Source organism: Lithobates pipiens, unplaced genomic scaffold (assembly GCF_037356315.1).
Source record: "Lithobates pipiens isolate NorthernLeopardFrog02 unplaced genomic scaffold, aLitPip1_a1.2 Scaffold_16, whole genome shotgun sequence".
Taxonomy (NCBI): domain Eukaryota; kingdom Metazoa; phylum Chordata; class Amphibia; order Anura; family Ranidae; genus Lithobates; species Lithobates pipiens.
In genome coordinates, this window is record NW_027507748.1 from 475749740 (window position 1) to 475770976 (window position 21237).

At 38.5% G+C, this 21237-nt stretch overlaps 1 protein-coding gene across 3 annotated transcripts in view; it reads right to left on the reverse strand.

Moving 5' to 3' along the window:
• Positions 1-21237, reverse strand: part of FGF14 (fibroblast growth factor 14) — a 756823-nt gene that overhangs the window by 287733 nt on the left and 447853 nt on the right. Inside the window, exon 1 of one of the 3 annotated variants that reach the window (XM_077482970.1) lies at positions 13877-15032. The exons of 1 other annotated variant lie outside the window; for it this stretch is intronic. Coding sequence is in view for 1 of the 2 variants with exons in the window: in XM_077482969.1 (XP_077339095.1) it covers positions 13280-13472 (193 nt within the window). In the remaining variant the exon portion in view is untranslated. One more of the 3 variants, XM_077482969.1, reaches the window with a different exon arrangement.

A 21237-nucleotide genomic window follows, 5' to 3' on the forward strand; every position in this document is an offset into this window, starting at 1 on the left:
TTTCATTATACGATTATCCATTAAAGATTATTCCCCCTAGGGTCAACTCTATAGAAGAATAATCTATATGGCATTTATGGTTGGTTAGATTTATGGTCTGATACGACTGACCAAACAGATCATCTGCTGTGCTTTAATAGCTTTCTATGAAGAAAAGTTTAAACTGTAAGGTAAGGTGTTATAGAGGCATCCATTGTGGCTTTGTCATCCTTCTGATCTCAAAAAATGTTTCTAGAAAAAAAAAGCAGCAAGAGATTTCCAAGTTGATGGTTTATTATTTTGTAAAGCACCGGGCACTTTGTTGTTTCTATACAAATCCTGTAGCGTAATAATAATAATATCATTTAAAAAATGGTGGAACGCTTTAGCAATACAGTGTGAGGTTGTCCTAGCAAAACTTATGTAGTTAATATCTCTAATTCTCTAGTAGATGTGGTCTCCTAATTTAGGAGGTGCTCATTATTTTATATGCAAAGATTTCCTAACATTGAAGAATATCTCTTTTCTTCCCCTTCATTGCAGAGAAAAAGGAAATGTCAGGACCACCACTGATGGTCCTAGTAGTACAGCTATGAGTTTGAGAACAGGCAGATTTCCTTCTGTGCACCATTCTTGTGAAAATATGCCCATCTATGGCTAGACTAAACAATAAAAAAAAGAATTTAAAATACAAATAAGAAGCCATGATGTATCCTTTTAGTCAATGTAGCACAATCTAAAACACAAATCACAAAAAAGAATCAACTCAAACTTTCTAAGTGTGTTAAAATAAGGCCAACATCTGTTTGGTTGCCACAAACAATACATTACTTATACCTGATCAAGCTTTGGGTGTCATTGAATGAATATGCCCAATTACAATAAAAAACTGCAGCTTTCTGTCCTCTATGTGCCCCTCTAATATAAACTATTCATCTGTGGCAGGTGGAGGATACAGAAACTAAATAAATTGAATGGCTAATATTCTCTTCTTGAAGGAAAGTGTCAGTGAAATCGTATGCATACTCATGCAAGACACGCACAAAGATGTGCACTCGTTAATAAGAATTCTTGAGTGACAACTAGAAGTCCTGTAACTCTCACGCATGCACAAAATAATTTGCAAGTGACAACTAGGCATTCCTGATTTGCCAATGTATCTGCGTGCGCATGCGCATTAGCGCGAGTACTTGGTGCCCTCTTGCCCATTTAAACTGGCTCTATATACCAGAAGATTGCTGGGTGGTTGTCAGTTTCTACCATCTGTGACCTGATCCTGTCCTTGTTCCAGTGTATAACCAGCCTGTTTGACTCTGCTCATTCCTGATACCCGATTTCTGACCCGCCTTGTGATCCGACTCTGCCTTTTGCCTTCTGTTTTGGTACCTTCTCTGTTTGCTGGATACTGACCCTGGCTTGACCCTGACTCTCTGGATCTGATTCGGTACCTCTGCTGCTTGGTCATTACCGACTTCTGCCTGCCTGACCACCCACGACCCTGCATCTGCCTGCTCTCCAGCTTGGTTGCTGTTTGCTCCCCTGCTCCTGATCCTGCCAGTCTACCAGTCTGCCTGCTGTTCTGCACCTGTTGGCATTGGCCAGTCCACAAATCTGCCTGCTGCAAGTACCTTCTGTCCAGGATCTCCAACCAGACACCCATGCCACTCCGTGCCCTGTTATATCCTGTCACCACCTTCAGGTGGAACAGGATAGGAGGTATAAGGGAAAACCCTCCCGTCAGCTCGGCCTCAATCAGGTATGTGACAGAAAGATTATAAAAACGTCAAAAACATATCTATTTCAAAGCCATTAAAGTGATACTAAACAAATAGGTGTAAATTGCCATAATTCATTTGCATAAATCATATATATCATGCCACTGTACTCTGTTTTGTTTTTAAATCCTCTAACAGCCCTCAAAATTTCCACTCTCATGGTCATACTAGGCGAGTGGAAATAAGCTGAGGGCGAGTATGGAGCCATATCGGAGGGGGGTTCAAATAAGGCTCCACACTCGCCCTCAGCTGAGAAAATTAGTTCCCACCCCCCCCCAGAAACCCATCCACCTGCTCCTCCCCTCCTCCAATGGCTGCTCTGTAATCCTGATCATCCCCTGCACTTAGCGTGTGAACAGTGCGGGTGACAGCTGACTCTGAAGGTGCAGCTGTCCTGGAAGGACACTGCTCCATCCACTCCACCTCCAACATGCCTGCAGCCTGCCCTGAGATTCACACACATCCTTTATTCCACCAATCTCTCCTTGCCTGTGTGCTCCATCTGTGAAAGGGATGCAGATGGGAAGATTAAAAAAAAATAAAGCAGCCAACAGCTACACTGAAACAAAAACTACTGACTGAGCCAGTGAGCCCCCAGGGACCTTTCCAAGTGAGTGAGCACTGTCACTGATCAGACCCTGCACCCCCTCTCTCTCCCCCCTCTCTCTCTGCACCCCCCTCTCTCTATAATAGCCACTCATATTTTATTTTTATTTTATTAATCACAGTCAGATTAATGAAATATGATTGCTGGTATTGGTTATTTTTATATTTTTCCTTAGTCATAGTGTAATAGTTTAATTATTACACTAAGGAAAAAAAATGAAATAATCAAAACCAGCAATCAGCACTCATATTTAATTGATCTGACTGTGATAAATAAAATAAGGATAAAATATGATTGCATTTTTCCTGTGGGTTAGCTGCGCTCTCCTATAGGATTCTTTGAGGTCCTGCGGTCTCTGAAAGAATGCCAAAACACCTGCAAGCTGCAACTTTGGTGCGCTTTCTGAAACCACGTGAAAACCTATTGGAAAGCGCAGCTATCCTGCATGTAAACCATGGGTTAGCTGCGATTTGCCCAAAGCACGGCCGGATCACACCAGGGCAGTGTGCAGCCGCCCCCTAGGGTAGAGGGAGAAAGCTGAAATACTTATAATGTTGCTCTCTATCCCATAATTTATCAGCTAAATAAAAAATGTTGGAAATTTAAACGCTGGCACACAGTTAATGAGCTTTTCATTTTCCACCTTCAGCCATTCAGTTAACTGTTTAATTTAATCCACAAGAAATGGAACTTAGAAGGTGCAAAGTTCACATCTCCTCTACAAAAAGTCGTTAAATATATATTTCCTTTAACTGGAACTCTTGTAGTCTCTATATGGTTCTCTGAAACATTTGGTAAAGGAAGAAGCTCAAGGATATCGCAACAAATTTACTTGACAAAAGATGAAAATTTAAGTACATCTTAAAACTTAGACCCCTTTCACACAGGGGCTGTGCGGGCTATTCGGCCACTAGCAGGGCGCTAGCGGCCGAAAAAAGGGTTAAAAGCGCCTGTGTTGTGCCGCTGCTGAAGTGCTTTGTAGACGCTTTGGCATCGCTGCCCATGCATTTCAATGGGCAGGGGCGGTGAAGGAGCAGTGTATACAGGCATACCCCCCTTTTAAGTACACAATGGGGTTTATTTACTAAAGCTGGAAAGTACAAAATCAGGCTCCCTTCTGCATAGAAACCAATGAGCTTCTAACTACAGATTGTTCAATTAAGCTTTGGTAATAAAACCTGGAAGATCATTGGTTTCTACGCAGAAGTGAGCCTGATTTGCACTTTCCAGCTTTAGTAAATAAACCCCATTGTGTACTTAAAAGTGGGGTATGCCTGTACACCATTCCCCCACCACCCCAAAGATGCTACTTGCAGGATTTTTTTTCCATCCTGAAACCGCACTACCACAGTGTGAAAGCACTCAGCCTTTCACACTGGTGTGGCTTGAGAGGCGCCTTTCAGGTGCTTTACATGTATTATTTTTAGCACTAAAAACACCTGAAAAGCGTCCCAGTGTGAAAGGGGTCTAAGAAAAACCATATACAGAACTCATGTGATCCAGAAGATTGCACTTCAATTTTCCACCAGTTTGTTGATAATTGTATGCTATGTGCTGGCCTATCCTAGGCTACAAGCTAGACTAAAATGAAAAATAAGACTGTCGGCAGATATGCCAAGTCTAATAAACATTGGAGAGTGGCTGGAGCCTACTATGCATTACCTAGACACTGGTAGTATTTAAGATGACCATACATATTACAATAATAAATGTACAATCTTCAGTGCTATTTAATACAAGTGTCTGCCTGATTAGGTACAAATTGAACATGTTGCTCATATGGACCCCAATAAAACAGACACATCTAAAGGAAGTTGTACAGATTATAAAATATGTCTCTAGATTACGACAATAAGATTATGCCATGCAAGGTTGTATACATTATTTCAGTCTTTTATTTTTTATTATTGCATTTTAGGATAAAAACACCTGTTACCTGGAACATATCTTATTTATTTTCTTTTACAAGATGTTCAGTATTCAAAATTATTATTATATTATCATTGCATGCTATCTGCTGTGCTAAAATAAGATATTTCCTCATTTGAACGTTGCCCTGATTAGCGGTTAGGTTGTCCATATGTTTGTGAAGGTGTTGTCTGCAATGAGCAATATAGGCTGACAACATCACAAATGTGCAAGGCTTGTCATGGGAAGGCTTAGAATTGCTTCTGAACTCTGCTACTACAAAGGAACCAATCTGTATAGCGCATCAGTGGCAATGGTGCAAAATACTTGGAAACAATGCTAGTACAAGCTGTTCCACGCCAGCTTTGAAGCATGATAATTATGGATCTATGTGTATAATACCAAATGTGCATTCTGTTCATCTGACAAAAAAATCATATTGTAGTAGGTTTACAAAAGGCATAGACTTCACAGATATGCTCAGTTAATGAATTAGATGCAGGCTTTGGGTATGTTGGGCCCTTCAGTGCATGGTACTTAAAAATAAAAAATAAAAAAAAGGCAAAAAAAATAAAATGCTTTGTTTTCTGTAGCCTTAGATTCACCAGAGTTCACATGGAAAAAAAAATGAAGAACATGGCCCGATATAATGAACTGATTCATGAAAACAGTCAGTTTCCCCAGGGCAGGGCAAGGCAAGATTAGAGGATAAGAGAGGTAGTTGCTACAAAGAAAGACTTCCATACTATTTTGCTGGCTCCCTTCCTACTACGTCCTCCAGCAAGAACTCATTTGATCTGAACAGACAGTGTGAGAGGTTTCTCTTAATCACACAGAGCCCATGCTCCTCTCCTGTACTGACTTGGTAACAAAGGTCAGAAAAGAAGTGGATGTTACTTGTTAGCAGCTACTTCGGTTACTGCCCAATGACATTTAAACTTCCTGTCAGTGGCCAATTTCCATTATAGGGCAAGAGTGGCCGTTCCAGGGGACATTTAACTAAATACCAGGCCTTGAGCTCTGTATCTGGGATTAGACAGAGAGGTACAAAAAGCAGGCTACTAGGAACATAAATGTTAGTGGTTTAGTGTGTGATCCACAGAGCCTGGCGAATGTATTTACCGGATGATTTGCCACATACTGTATATACTATAATTAAAATTAAATTGTGTTTACCTTGCCTACAGCTCATCCAAGATGTAAGCTTACAAAAAACTGGACTTACAACTAGTATGCAAGACTGTATTAGGAAGTTACTCTAAATGGCACAAAATTACCATAATACGTAAATGGATAATTTAACAAATGTTTCTTATTGTTAAGATTTATTTTACTTTACAACTATTGTTGTCTGAGAAACATTACCAATAGCAGCGCCATCTTCTATCAAAATAAAGTACTGCAGTTTACAAAAAAATGTTTTGTATAAGCCATCTTACAACGATACTACAAATGAATGTTAAATAATATGTCCACATATCACTGCATAAACTATTCTTTTAAACTATTAAATGTATTTTTTTTTTAAGTGAACACCACCTCTTTCTACAGAGTGTAGTGTGCAGTAACAAAGCACTGAAATCAGAATTAGAATAGGGCATTAAGACTCTTGATCGGTATCTCATGAACATTATCTCTGGATGCTTCTTTCTGCTATCCTTCTCAGCTATTTTCTATTTTTCGTTTGTTACATTCTTTACATTATTTATATAAGCTTTGGAAACATTTACTACAGGACAACGGATTCCCAAAGCACCAAGTACGTTTTTCTGCCCAGGGTTCAGTTTTACCAAAACTGGCAGTGCATCACTGCAGCCAAATCATCTTTATTAAAAATGCTAAAAAACGGATATCTGCTTTTGAAACTTTTGACACACTATTCTACTAAATAAATCAGAGAGTCCCTTAGTCAAAATCTCATGAACAAGCAAAATGGGAAGGTTGGTGGTTGTGTTTTCATAGATATAATGCCACATCCAAAAGTATTATAAACAGAAAAATTGTACCCCTAAACTGACTTTTAAGGCATTAGTAGCTATACAAAAATATTTAACAAAACATGTTAAAAACATGATAGATTAAGACAAAAAATGGATGGAATTTGTACAAATCTGTATATAGAGACACCAATATTACAGCACATGATCAAATATAATCCTTCAACTGACGCTCAGGGGTGTTTTCCAGGAAACATATATGTGCATCTAGAATGTTATGAGAGATATGCAATATCAATAACCATTATTTTCAAGCGTAGATATGTAACTGTGAGAAATATTGTATTTTATATATTCAATGCACTTAGATGTGCTAAAGTGGTGTCACAGATGAAAACATTCCATCATTTAAAAACAAAGAGTTGTGTTTCATAAAACAATTTTAGTAACCCTGTAGGGGTAATCTCTGTGTTGGAAATTAATTGAGAAGCCAGAGATGACAGGCCTCCCCTTTCCCAGAAGGAATTCATCAGCAAGGGGCAGACAAGAGCACTGAGGCCAAACAGGTTGGAAGGACGGCCTAAACGCAAAAAATACATGTAGAAAATGATAAGTGTATATGCCCCATTAATTAGAACTAAGGTATAAAATGGTACCATGAAATTACTACCTGAATAGTGCGTTGATCCAAAATAAGGATGCTAGTGTTCATAAAAGTCATATAGGTTTCCAATATCTGTATAATAGGCAGAGATTGACTTAAGTTGACATCTACACTGATATAGCAATTAGTTATAATATAGAACATCCCTATAGTAATTGATGTGTATAGACAGACTTTTTGTGGCTACTAAAGCATTAGTTTAGGAGTTTAAATGAAATCATTACCCTAAGAGGGATTGTGAGAGCACGCAGCGTCCTGACATCCAGCTACTATGGAGCACAAAGACCTTTTGGTCGGCTGTCCTCCATCTTGCTACTCCAGCGGACATGCTCAGTCCGCTGGTGAGGCATTGTGTTGGTGGGCTATGCGTGCAGCTCGCAGTTCCGCCGTGCTGACGTCACACATGAGCAGTTGGGACGGGGCGGTGTGCGTGTGGCTCAGGAGGCCATTATGGAGCCGCAGTCAGCTGTGGCAAATTGCCTAACTAGCAACTAGCTATAAAGCACATGGCAGCACAGTCATGGCATCCGTGCCATAGTAGCTGGATGTCAGGACGTGTGCTCTCACAATCCCTCTTAGGGTAATGATTAAATTTAAACTCCTAAAATGATGCTTTAGTAGCCACAGAAAGTCTGTCTATACACATCAATTACTATAGGGATGCTCTATATTATAACTAATTGCTATATCAATGTAGATGTCCATTTAAGTCAATATCTGCCTATTATACAAATATTGGAAACCTATTTGGCTTTTGACTTTTTTGAACACTAGCATCCCTATTTAGGATCAATGCACTATCCAGGTAGTAATTTTGTGGTACCATTTATATCTTAGTTGTAATTAATGGGGCATATACACTTATCATTTTCTACATTTTTTGCGTTTAGGCTGTCCTTCCAACCTGTTTGACCTCAGTGCTCTTGTCTGTCCCTTCCTGGGGGATTCCTTCTGGGGAGTGGAGGCCCGTCATCTCTGGCTTCTCGATTCATTTCCAACACAGAGATTACCTCTATGGGATTACTAAAATTGTTTTATGAGACACAACGCTCTCTTTGTTTTTAAATTATGGAATGTTTTCATCTGTGACACCACTTTAGCACACGTAAGTGCCTCTAATATATAAAAAAAAGGTATTTCTCATAATAATTTGTACTCTTGGAAATAATGTTTATTGATATTGCATATCTCTCATAACGTTATAGATGCACATATATGTTTCCTGGAGAACACCCGAGGAAAGAATTTAACTGAAATGTGTCAGCTGGAGGATTACATTTGATCTTGTGCTGTAATATTGGTGTCTCTATAAACAGATTTGTATACATTCCAACAATGTTTTGTCTTAATCTATCATGTTTTTAACATGTTTTGTTAAATATTTTGTAATACTTTAACCACGTTTGAATACTTTTTGTATAGATATTAATGCCTTAAAAGTCAGTTTAGGGGTACCATTTTTCTGTTTATAAATCTATGCACAAGGCTGCTTGGTTTCACACGTGTTGAATTATCTTGAATCCTGTTTATAGGTACCAAATGTTTTAAATTACCTCTAGAATATAGTAATAAACAGTATTTCATTATTAGAAACCAGGCCAGCAATATTGTGTTACTCAAGTCCACATTCATATACCTAATGGAACCCTATCAATGTCCAATAACTGTTAATGGTGGCCCTGATTTACAATGGAGAACCGTTTTTCAGCTGTTGGCTCTACATATTCCAACATGGAAAATTCTCTGTGGACATTGGTTCTCTAAGGACAACTTCTTGGTTCACGCTCCCAAACGGTCTTAACCAGTCATAACTACAATCATTGCATAACATGTAGCTGATATTTATGAGTTGATTAAGGGCTTGTTCATACCAGCTGCATTTAAAGGCAACATTGTCCAATGCAGTCCCAACAAAAGAACAAGGCTATGTGCATTTATTGTTTGGTATGTTTCAATGTGCTGTAATGTTTTGCAACATGCTTAAGCACATAGAACAATAAAAAAGTAAAAAAAATAAAAAAAAGGAAAAAAGTGAATTCTGCAATGCATTTTAACTACAGATTGCAGTGCATGGCAGCACATGTTCACACTGCATACCAGCACACGTTTTATGCACACAGTAATGGGTGTGGTGTGGTATGAACCAGTCCTGAATGAACACACATGGAAAGGCTTTTTTTTAGCATATATTTTCTATTTCATTACAAATGTTGAACAGTTTAGAAACACCAAAGTAAAATGTATTTAGTATTATTTATTTTTTTCATTTGTTTTCCGACATACAGAAATGTATGTTGCTTGTCTTTGTTCATAGGGGTGTTTTTAATAAAGAAATACTTTTTTTTTAATTTAGCCAAGTGAACCTTCTTTCTTTTAGCATCAAATCATGTTCTTAAAAAATTCCTTGCAAATAACTGATTATAAAGGATACAGGTTCACAGAGCATAATGAACAATGTGTTCCTTTGGTATAGCAGCCCCAATGTGTTACACTCCTTGTACAAAATGAAGATCTGGTATGAGTAACAGTAATAAAATGGAAAAATACTAAAATTACCAATTTAATACAACATTAATCTATATTTACTTATATTTTTTTTACAAATATTTCTTGACCCTTGGCTTCTAAATATTTGTTGAATAATGAAGAGTTTGCCCACTTTGTTTCTATGCCATGGTATTTGGGTGAGGTTAAGATGTGTGCACCTCTACATACAGTATTTTATAAGCAAGTTCTCAAAGGGGCTATGTGAACCAAACTCACATATATAGCTTTATGATCAATAGTAAATGTTGGCAACATCCACCACCATAAAGACATGCCAGCATTAGTATTTTCCATTGTAGATAATGGTGGGAATATGACTATATTAGGCTGTATTTAGTAAAACAAGAAAGGTTTGTGTTGCCAAAACAGCCAGTCGGTTTTGCTTTCAGATACCTAGTGCAGTACATAAAAAATAAAAGAAGAATCTGACTGGTAGCTATAGGAAACACAAAACGGTGTAAACAATTCTTTATTCTGTCTGGTTCATAAATGAGATCCAATATATTTTAATTTCAGAGTAATTTTCAACAAATGCATTCCTGAGATGCTAGCAATTTGTGTTTTTTGTAGAATAAAAAATTATTGTAGAAAGCTGTGCTGTGCAGGGACTACCATGCTGAACTCATACTAAAGAGCCATTTCCCCAAGAGCACATGCAATTATTGATTATTAATGGCCTTCCAGCTCAATGACTGTTAACAATTGATAATAGCTATTACACTGTTGTTAAATAAGCACATTGTTGTGCAAAGCTCACTAGATTCTGCTGATTGTGACACATTGCTTTTCATTAGAGAAGTATCTCATATATTCACCAGTCCTAAGCTCCTGCTTAAGGGGAAAAAAAATAAGATATGTGGCTAGTTTGCTGGCCTATACAATGAATACGATTCAAATGTGCAATGCTATTGTAGTGTGACAGCATACAGTGAATAAAGTTTTATTCTTTGTAAGTGACAACCTTAAAAACTTTAAAGATATATTATACTATATACCCACACACTATATTATCTCTCTCTCTCTCTCTCTCTCTATATATATATATATATATATATATATATATATATAATTACATACAGTGTGTGCGTTTATCACATACATCTTTGTGTAGTATTACTTTATAATATATCTGTTGTAAAAGTTTGCAACATTGACAGAGCACATTGAAATTCTGCATGCCAGACATGAATATTTACTTAGCGTGATCAAATGAACACAGAGTCAGTAAAAAAGCTCTGATGCTTTGTTTAGGCTTATTAGCTGTAGAGAATCTTAAAAGTAAACACATGACAAGAAACTGCATTCATATTCACTCTCCCTACTGCTCACAGCAATACAGGTTATTGATGGCTAATTTTCATTTATGCAAACACTGCTTGTATCTTGCTTTGTGGAAGTGAGCGATAAGAGTCAAGCATCACCTTGAGATGTGCTACGAATAGCCATTTTTTTTTTTTTTACTCCTGAACTAAACTATTCTCAGCACATATAAGTGGACATCCAACCTATCTTCACAGCATCAGCTCTCACACCCATTGGTCTGCTGTGATTTCCACTGAAAATGCATAACAACGTCTGCATACTAACTGCAGAAAGATTAAAATACCTGCCAAGCAGTCATGTTCTCAGTGTAGCATAGAAACATAAAACAAAAGAAAAACGTAACTATAAAAATGCTGAAAACTTTTTTTTTGTGAAATGTTTTAAATACTAAAAAGAATATTTGAAAGAGTCCTGTATGTAAAAAATTTAAAATAAATATAAAAAATATATATTTTAAAACTAAAAAAAAAATGTGTACATCACAATTGAATAGTGTCCACCTTAAGAAATGTTCCTGTTCATTAATAAAATTATAAAATAATAGTTTTGTATATATGAACAAGACAACAATTTTAAAGAATAATCTACATAGCAACTGGAGTATAGCATTTGTCCTTTAAAGCCGAGCTATACAGTAGTCCCAGATTAACATTGACTTTTGTTGCTTTAAATCTGGTGAATGTTCTCCGCTCATTGGTATGATTTATGTGAACTAAAATGGCTTTTAAATGGTTACATTCAGTTGGACCTTCTCCTTGAATAAATTAACTGTTTTATAGGCTAATCATTGTCTATAAAACAGTTCAGTTTGTATTATGAAATATAAAGCTGACATACAGTAGTCTATATGTCATACCAATTACCATACCATGTACACACATTTAATACTAGGATTTAGGAAACAAATACTTCTTTTTCAATCTGATCTTTTTATAATGGAACTGAGTTGTCATCCTGCCCAGAGCAGACCTAGCTGTGTTCACATTGGATGCATAATATATGAATGTATTATTAGCCATGATGAATTTTAGATCAGCTTCCTAGCGAATTAGAAAAATATATAGATCCATCCTATTGCCTGGTGTCATACTATTAGTATAAGATGCCCCACATGAAGAATGATCCTTATTCCAAGGTCTAGTATAACACTGCCAAAAGATATGTGCTACACAATCCACCAAGCTCAGCATTCAGTAGTATGCAACAGTAATAGTTAATAGTCCTCCTACAAGTGCTTCAAAACTGTGTACCATTACTAACATGGAATGAATACATAATTAGCAACCTGTGCTGTTGGCGTGTTGCCACTAAAGGTTAAGCGATTATGTAATGAATGCACTGACCGTCCAATCTCGCCTTACATGTAAATACTGCAGATCTGTTACTACTATTGCACTTTTCTGAAGGCAATAAATATACTAAGTGCATGGTGGAGACAAAAAAAAAAAACATTTACTTTATAGAGCAGTGTTTCTACCTTATAATGTACCCCTTTTAAACCAGAAACCGTTAATCAAGTGCCAAGTATCAAGTAATATGCTGCCCATTTCAAGTACTTCTCAAGTGTATGCATTTATCAGCAGAATGTTTTATTAAAGTTTTTAAGTCTTTTACTGTCTCTTTACAACCATGAAAACTGTCTGCAAAGATATGTGTAAGAATTTACTTTAGAGTGCTACTCTGAGTTTGAGTCCAGGAAGATGTACCATTAAAACAATAAGTGTACTGCTAAGATTTATTTATTTTTTAGAACTAAAACATTGTCATCAAATTGTATGTATATAGTTTAGCTGCACTAAAGGCTCTCCTTGGAATCTTCTACAATGAAAAAAAAATTATAAAAATCCCCACTTACTGCAGCTTCTGATTCAATAAATTTTTTTTTTTTTTTATGCTCAAAATTCAAAACAGAACATATTGCTTACCATTCCACTTTAATGCATTATTTTTTCAAAACTGTTTTTTTTTTTTAGGCAAATCTTACAGTAGACTGGCCTATAGTCTATTAAAGAGAATGCAAAGAGCTGAGATATTGCTGCAAATTGTAGCAGTACTCAAGAAGTCCTAAGCATACAGATCACATATATTAATATTAATGATATGATTTATTCAAACATTCATTGTTATCATTTCAGTTGTTTGCCCTATTGACTCGCTACCTTCTATTTCATTTAAATACATACACCGTGTGGGTAAATGCTGAAATTGGAAGATAACATTCACATCAAGGAACATTAAAAGCACTTGCATTAACCCTGTTGCTGGAGGTGCCTGCGGTACAAATCCTCTCCACAACAGAGGGATAATTTTTGTTCTGAATTAAGACAAGAGAATTCCCGATGCTTGAACACCGATTACATGTAACTTATTAGTTCAGTCAAAAGAAAAATGTTGACATCAATGGCATCAACAGGACCAAACGACAAAACACAGATGCAGAGAATGGTGGACAGAAACTTCCATCGGGCACATAGACACAGGGGAAAAAAAAAACAAAGAGGTAATTATAAATACAGCCCACAGACACAGATCAACCGACCTTGCCTCCTGAGCCTTCGTTTCCTGAGGCCAAAGATTCGCACTTTGGAGAAGATATCCACCAGATTGCCATTACACAGGCCTCGGTTTTTGCTGGGACTGCTGCGCCTCTTGCTGGCCGAAGGTCGGTCCAAGTGTTGCTCCCTTGCCTGGCGCTTTTGACGGATCAGTCCACTTGCGATAGCTGCTGCCATGCCACCTCCCGCACCCCCTTACCGGGTTAGGAACCTCAGAGAGGGAGGGGCTGGCAGGAAGTTGTGGTGGGACACCCCACCAGGCTTGAGAAAGCCAGATAAACACAGTCTGTTGAGGACACAGAGAAGCAAACCAGGGGGCTCAGCCCCTATGGCGAGAGTCGAGCATCCCTCTCCTCCCTGTGCTGGATCACTTTAGACAACCAGTGGTGAAGTGGATGATGAGAAAAATGGACTGTGACAACTAACAGAGCTCTCCTTTATCAGGAGCTGTATACATGTGAGATACCCATGCAGTATATGTAAGTATATATCTATTTATACATACATATAGGTAAAAGAAAGAAACAAAGCTAAAGTGTTGGTATGTTCCAACCAGAACTTCTTTAGCAGCTTTCTCTCACCTCTTCCACTGAAGAAACTGGCATCTATGCTTGGTGGCAGGGCAAAGCTCAGAGAGGGGGCTTAGCTTGGCTCCTCAGTGCCACCCACACACCAGACAATGCCTGCTTCTCTTTTGCGAATGAGCTGAAAAATCATGAAGAAGATGGTTAAACAGAGGAGGAAGGAGTAGGAGGAGGAAAAGAATGGGGAGGCTGGCTTTTCTCTGGCATTGGCATGGTCACAGGCACCAGGTAAACAAAAGCTAAAACATCCGATTCAGTAGCCTTGAACTGATGCTCTCTTGCATCTCTGCAAGTCCATGCTCCTTGATCCTCTGTGATTTCAAGCACCAAGAAGCACTGCATGTGAAACAGCATCAGGAGGCAATCTTCTTTCCTGCACGTTCTCTAATCAAATCATCCCCCTCCTCTTCTCTCCTCCCATTTCTTACAAAAAAAAAAAAAACACAGCTTTGTGCAATTTTCTTGAGAAATTGCTAGTTTATAACAGATCCAAGCCTCTTGCTCAGTTGGTGTTCCTGATTGTAATGCTTTTCTCACTAGAAATTAAGCATGCTTAACAGCAATCTTCTGCCTGTATTGCTTTTACTGCTTGCAGAGAGCGGCGAGAGCTTATTCCAGCAGAAGCCAAACTGTCTCTTGTATTCTCATTCTTTTTTTTTTTCTTCCTTCGGAAACAAGTGTCCAGAATTGCTGGAAGCAGGCACAAAGCTACCCCTCGTCACTGTTAAGTTCCATAAGCATCCCTCCCGGTGCTTCGAATATATTGACTTTCTGTAGTGACAATGGAGGAAGGTGAAAGGTATATACACAAGAAAACACCAGAAATTAAGTGTCGAGGCATCAGGAGCAGAGCATTAGGCATTCACCGTGCGATGAACCCACCAGCAATAAACTAATGTATAGTAACAGACAAGAGATGATCGCTTTGAATGGAGGACGACAGGATGTGAAGCATCTGACAGCAACAGCAGGAGCAAAGCCAGCAAGTTTAGCAGATCAAATACGCAGGAGTGTCATCCCTAGACACCTCTGTCTTACACCATCACACGCAGGGGGAACACAAGGTTTTGATAGCGTGCCATAAATGTGAAAAATTACCTTCACCAATAATTTCAGTCTTAAGAGCTCCTCATCAATCTGTGTACAATTTCAGATGCCTGACTGCTCTCCCCAGTTTGTCCTATATACATGTTCCACTGTGATAAATGTGTGAATGACAGAGCGGCTGCAGAATAGGAAGCAGAGAGGAGAGGTCTGTAGATGAAAAGCCTTCTTGGATGCATACAAATTCCAAACAATGATGTGATGAAGACTGGAAGATGAATACGAGTAAAATGTAGTGTTGTGAAGAAAAAAAATAACAAAACAACTGTGGTGTGCATGCTTTGTGGCCTTTGAATTCTCCCCGGTAGCATTGAATCTTTCAAATGTAAGGAAGTTACACCTCTAGTGAATAATATACAGCAGATTTTTTTAATTTAATAATAAAAAAAGTTCAAAACTGTAAATTGATCTGTTTTATTCTCTTGCATAGCATTAAAGAGCTACAGGTTGCAGGTACCATAACGTATGCCTTATTAGGATATAATGGTGTATTTAATAATATCTCTGGTTACACCCTATATGCAATATCACCTGTATGGAGCCATGTGTATGTGCTTTTTTTAATCAAACATAGGTATACTGGTCTTTCAGTGAGGAATTATTCAATGAACATTTTGATGAACAATGCTGACTGCCAGTAGTGGTGAGATATTTCTCTTCATTTCATTTTTATTACAATTATATTGGTATGCACCAAGATCATCGTCTGAATAATTTTACATAAGAGCAGCATCAAATGTCCATGATATGCATTTCTCCAACAAATATTAAAGAGAATCTTCAGTCACTTAAAAAAAAAAAAAAATCAAAAGTATTGTAGCTGCTGACTTTTAACAAAGAGACACTTACCAGTTTAGGGATCAAGCACTGCCCTAAACCATGCTGACGCCATCATGTTGACTGTGGGAAACCAGCTGTAACCACCTAAGGCTTCAGAGCCACCTCTCCAGCTCTCCACTGAACATGCACGAGCTGTGCAGTGCTTTGTGAATAGCCTCACAGCCTACTCAGACTTGTGACATGTCCTAGGAGGTTGTGGGCAGAGAGGAAGGGGTGCAGATATCAACTGGGATCGCCTGGGCCTGTCAAAACTAGCTACCTGCTCCCCTAAAAAGGGGTTTTAATATTGGCAGAGGAGGGAGGGGGAGTTAGAGCGGCACTTCCGTTTGTAAGTGAAGTTCTACTTTAAAGAAGCTAAATTCCAGCAGTGGTGTGATTTCTTGCTCTTTGATTTAAAGAGGTTGTAAACCCTCAAGGTTTTTCACCTTAATGCATTCTATGCATTAAGGTGCAAAACCTTCTGTAGTGCAGCAGCCCCCCAGAGCCCCTATTTTACTTACCTGAACCGATTGTTCCATCGATGTGGATGAGCACAGCAGCTCAGCCGCCGTCTCGGTCCTCATTGGACAGATTGATAGCAGTGCAGCCATTGGCTCAAGCTGCTGTCAATCAAATCCAGTGACACGGGGGCTGGAGGCAGGGCAGAATCCTGCTGTTTGTGCCAATGGACGCAGAAGCAGGACTCGGGAGCGCGCCCGCACAAATGTCCCCTTGGAATGCGGGTCTCCGAGGGGGCACTGGTTGTGGGGAAGAGCCACGAGCAGCACTGGGGGACTCCAGAAGAGGAGGTTCGGGGGCCACTCTGTGCCAAACCCTTGCACAGAGGAGGCAAGTATAACAGGTTTGTTATAAAAAAAGAAATAATAATCTTTACAACCCCTTTAATATTTCCTTTTCTATTCCACAACAAATATATATATGCATAGTGACTGTTGGTGTAAAGCTCTGTTTGAAAAGATTTCACATGTTTCCAGGATGCAACAAATTTTCAGGATGCTGAAGGACTTATGTCCTATACACACGGTCGGATTTTCCAGAAAAATGGAACGGAAAATGTGTGATCGGATCGTGTTGTCGAATAATCTGACTGTGTGTGGGCTCCATCTGACTTTTTCCATCGGATTTTCCGATGCACAAAGTTTGAGAGCAGGATCCAAAATTTTCCGACAACAAAATCCGATCGCATTAATTCCGATCATGTTGGATCAGAATAAACTAAGAGATGAAAGCTATTGGCTACTGGCCTGTTTATAGTCCCGACGTACGTGTTTGATGTCACCTCGTTCAGAATTATTGGATTTTCCAACAACTTTGTGCGACCGTGTGTATGCAACACAAGTTTTGGCCAAAATCCGTTGGAAAAAATCTGACAGGTTTTGTGGTTGGAATGTCCGACCATGTGTACAGAGCATTACTGTACTCAGTTCTACTGATATATTATGCCTAATATGGCATGTTCTTTACCCATCACCTACCACACTATTATAAGCCACCTCTCTTCATAATAGTGCAAAGGTCAATACTATTAGTTACTACAATAACCCATAACAACTGTCATGTTAAAGTATTTTATACTTTGTAAAACAATCTATTCAGTAATTATATGACCTCTTGGCTTAGAGAGGTGGGGTGGAGACTGCAGGGGGTGTGTCAGCAAGAGGCAGAGAGAGAGAGATTGAGAGAGAGAGAGAGAGAGAGAGAGATAGCAGTACACTGATCTTCCCAATGAAGAACTGTTCAGGGGACGTGTCAGCAAACTTCTGCGCATTGGTGGACAGGCAGGCTATGCCCCCAAGTAAAATGCAAAGAAGCAACATGGCCGCACTCATATGGATTTGTTTCCACGCCTAGCGTGGTCTGTATGAAAATAGGAAAGCAAGGGGACTGGCAGGATCACTAGGAATTAAATTTCAAACGAAGCACCGGGACTCCTCTACTCATTGGCTGAGACAGCAGCATGACGCCATTGGCTCCTGCTGCTGTTAATCGAAGGCAGTCAGCCAATGAGGAGGGAAAGGGGGCAGGACCAGGCCACAGCTCCGTGTCTGATTGGATACAGGGAGCTGTGACTCAACTTGGGTGCCCCCATAGCTGCTTGCCTTGGTGGCACTTGTCAGGAGGGAGGGGCCAGAAGCACCAAAGAGGGACCCGAGAAGAGGAGGATCTGGGCTGCTCTGTGCAAAACCACCGCACAGAGGAGATAAATATAACATGTTTGTTTTTTTTAACTAAAAAAATTAAGCTTTAGTAACTCAGATCGGTAAACTCAAATCATATCTTTGTTGAATGTGCTTTCGGCTTTAAGAATTGACTGTGAGGTTGATTTACTAAAACTGAAGAGTGCAAAAGCTAATGCAACTGTGCATGGTAGCCAATCTGCTGCTAATTTCAGCTTGTTCAATTAAGCTTTGATAAAATAAACTGAACGCCAATTGATTTTTATGCAGTGCTGCACCAGATTTTGCATTCTCCAGTTTTAGCAAATTAATTCCTCTTTATTAAAATATAGTTGATGCCTATAAAAAGGGCCTACTATCGGCTAGTATAAGTTACTGTGCTTTACACAGTTAATTGACTTTGCTAAATAAACTCATTACTAGATGGATAGTTTGGATGATATAGTATAACAGTGATTTGTGAAAACTCACAAAGTACCAAGTAACAACACATAATGAACACATTTACAGTAAAGCTCAGCCAAATGACTGCTTTAATAAATTAGTCAGTAAATTAATCATATTAAACTGTTTTAGCTGGTCTATACCCCCATCTATCAGTACTACTGGCAGTGTCCACATCTGTTACAACATTATCACTCTCGCTGTTTAATATGCAATCATGAACTGAACTGCTATCATTCAAGAAAAGAAAAGAACACATAAAAAACAGTAAGTAGACCATTGCAACAGGTTGTGTACTAACAATTACCAGTGGTCTAACGGATTTGTAAATTATCATGACGAATAGATTGTCTGAAGACACTTAAAACAAAGCCTAAAGCATACAATTGCATTCAGAATGCAAAAAATAAATCGACGTAAAAGGCATATAAAACAAATAACAACAACACACTATAATACATGTTCCATGTAGTTCCTCTGCCAAAGCTATTGTGTATATTATTTTGTGCCTCAGTTAACATCTGACCGCTCTACAGTATAGAAAGTCTAGATAAGCACCATGGACAGCTCACTGTGTTTTTCCCAATTACACTGAGACTCCTTATTGCAATAGATTAGAGTGATGTAAATATAAACACCTTACAATAAAGGGTAATATCATGATACTGCAAAAATAATCTTTATATTCATTTATATATTAAAAGCCAACAAGTGACAAATTAAAATAAGCTTTTTCAGTTGTGGGCTTAAAATCCAGCTTAAACTCAACCCTTCTACTGAGACAAGAATTGTTTATAATTAAACAGAGGAGTATTTTTCAGCTTTGCATTTGTAATAAAGGTTTACAGTGCTAACACATCCTGCTATATTTCAAAGAAAACTCAAGAGAGCCATCTGCTGTCTTAATATATAATGCAACAAAACACATTTCAAGTGTCCTCTTTCTACTTAAAAACATAGTGATTCGCGCTTGTAGAATTCAGGTAAAGGGGACTGCTAGATTGTAGGTCGCGGTGAATTTTTAACCAAGCCTAATGACTCATACAACAGTGAATATTTGTTGATACTGTATATGTTTGAGTTGCAGCAAGTTGAAATCAGTGTGTTGGTCAAGAGTGGACTGCTAAAACATTACAGCTTTGAAGGTATTTATTCATTAAATATATGCACAGTTAGATCACGGACCACATGAAAAAAGGAAGCTACAATTTTCAATTTCTCATTCTGCAAATGCTAGATGCTTGGCTGTCATGCTAAGCCTCTGGCTTCAGTACTTTGATTACTAACCAAGCACAAGTGTGAAGAGAATGAATTTTCGCTGGCTTTCCAAACATGGATATGTATTTCAGATCACCAATTTAGAAATTACTTATGCCGCGTACAAATGACCGAACTTTCTGGAATGATTCCGTCGGATATTACGATCGTGTGTGGGCTTCATCTGACTTTTTTCTTCAAAAATTCAGACGGGCCTAGAAATAGAACATGTTTCAAATCTGTCTGACAGAATCAATTTCTAACGGAAAATCCTTTGGTCTGTATGCTGGTCTGACGAACCAAATACGCAGCTAGGGCAGCTATTGGCTACTGGCTATTGAACTTCCTTTTCTAGTCCCGTCGTACGTCATCACATTCAAAACTAACGGACTTTGGTCCGTTCATGTGTGGGCAAGTCTGTTCAGTCAGAAATCCATTGTAACTTCATTGAAAGTCTGTCGGAACTCCATCGGGAAGACCGTCTGACTTTTTCTGCCAGAAAGTCCGCTCGTGTGTACGCGGCATTAGGATAGAGGATCAGCAAAATAGGCAGATGTTTTCAGAAAAAGGTCAGCAATGCGTGTCCAAGTTTCCTTTAGGAAAGAATAATTGACAACACACCTGTGATTTGTCCATATAAGGAAATGTAATAGGTTCACTTGAACCACTTTAGCCCGGAAGGTTTCACCCCATTTTTTGCGATATGGCATTGTGTTGCTTTAACTGACATTCACGTGGTCATGCAAGGCTGTACCCAAACAAAATTTATATCCTGTTTTCCCATAAATAGAACTTTTATTTTCAGTGGTATTTGATCACCTCTGCGGTTTTTATTTTTTATAAACAAAAAACAACCAATTTTGAAATATATAATATATTGAAAAAAAAATAGTTTTACTTTCTGCTATAAAACACATCCAATAAAAGTTGTGAAAAAAAATCAAAATTTCTTCATCAATTTAGGCCAATATGTATTCTGCTACATATTTTTTGTAAAAGAAAAAATCCCAATAAGCGTAAATTGATTGGTTTGCTCAAAAGTTATCGCATCTACAAACTATAGGATATTTTTATGGCATTTTTATTTTTACTAGTAATGGCAGCGATTAGCGATTTTTAGCGGGAATGCTACATTGCGGTGGACACTAAGTGACACTTTTTGAGGACCAGTGACACAAATACAGTGATCAGTGCTAACAAAGCGCACTATCACTGTAAAAATGACACTGGCAGGGAAGGGGTTAACATCAGGGGCGATCAAAGGGTTAAGCGTGCTCCTAGGGCAGTGATGGCTAACCTTGCACCCCAGATGTTTTGGAACATTTCCCATGATGCTCACCTACACTGCAGGGTGCAAGAGCATCATGGGAAATGTAGTTCCAAAACATCTGGGGTGCCAAGGTTCGCCATCACTGTCCTAGGGAGTGATTTCTAACTGTGTGGGGGATGGTTTAACTGGAGGAAGAGAGAGATCTGTGTTCCTAATTAGCAGAAACACAAGATTTCTTTCTTCCTCTTTGACAGAACGGCGCTCTA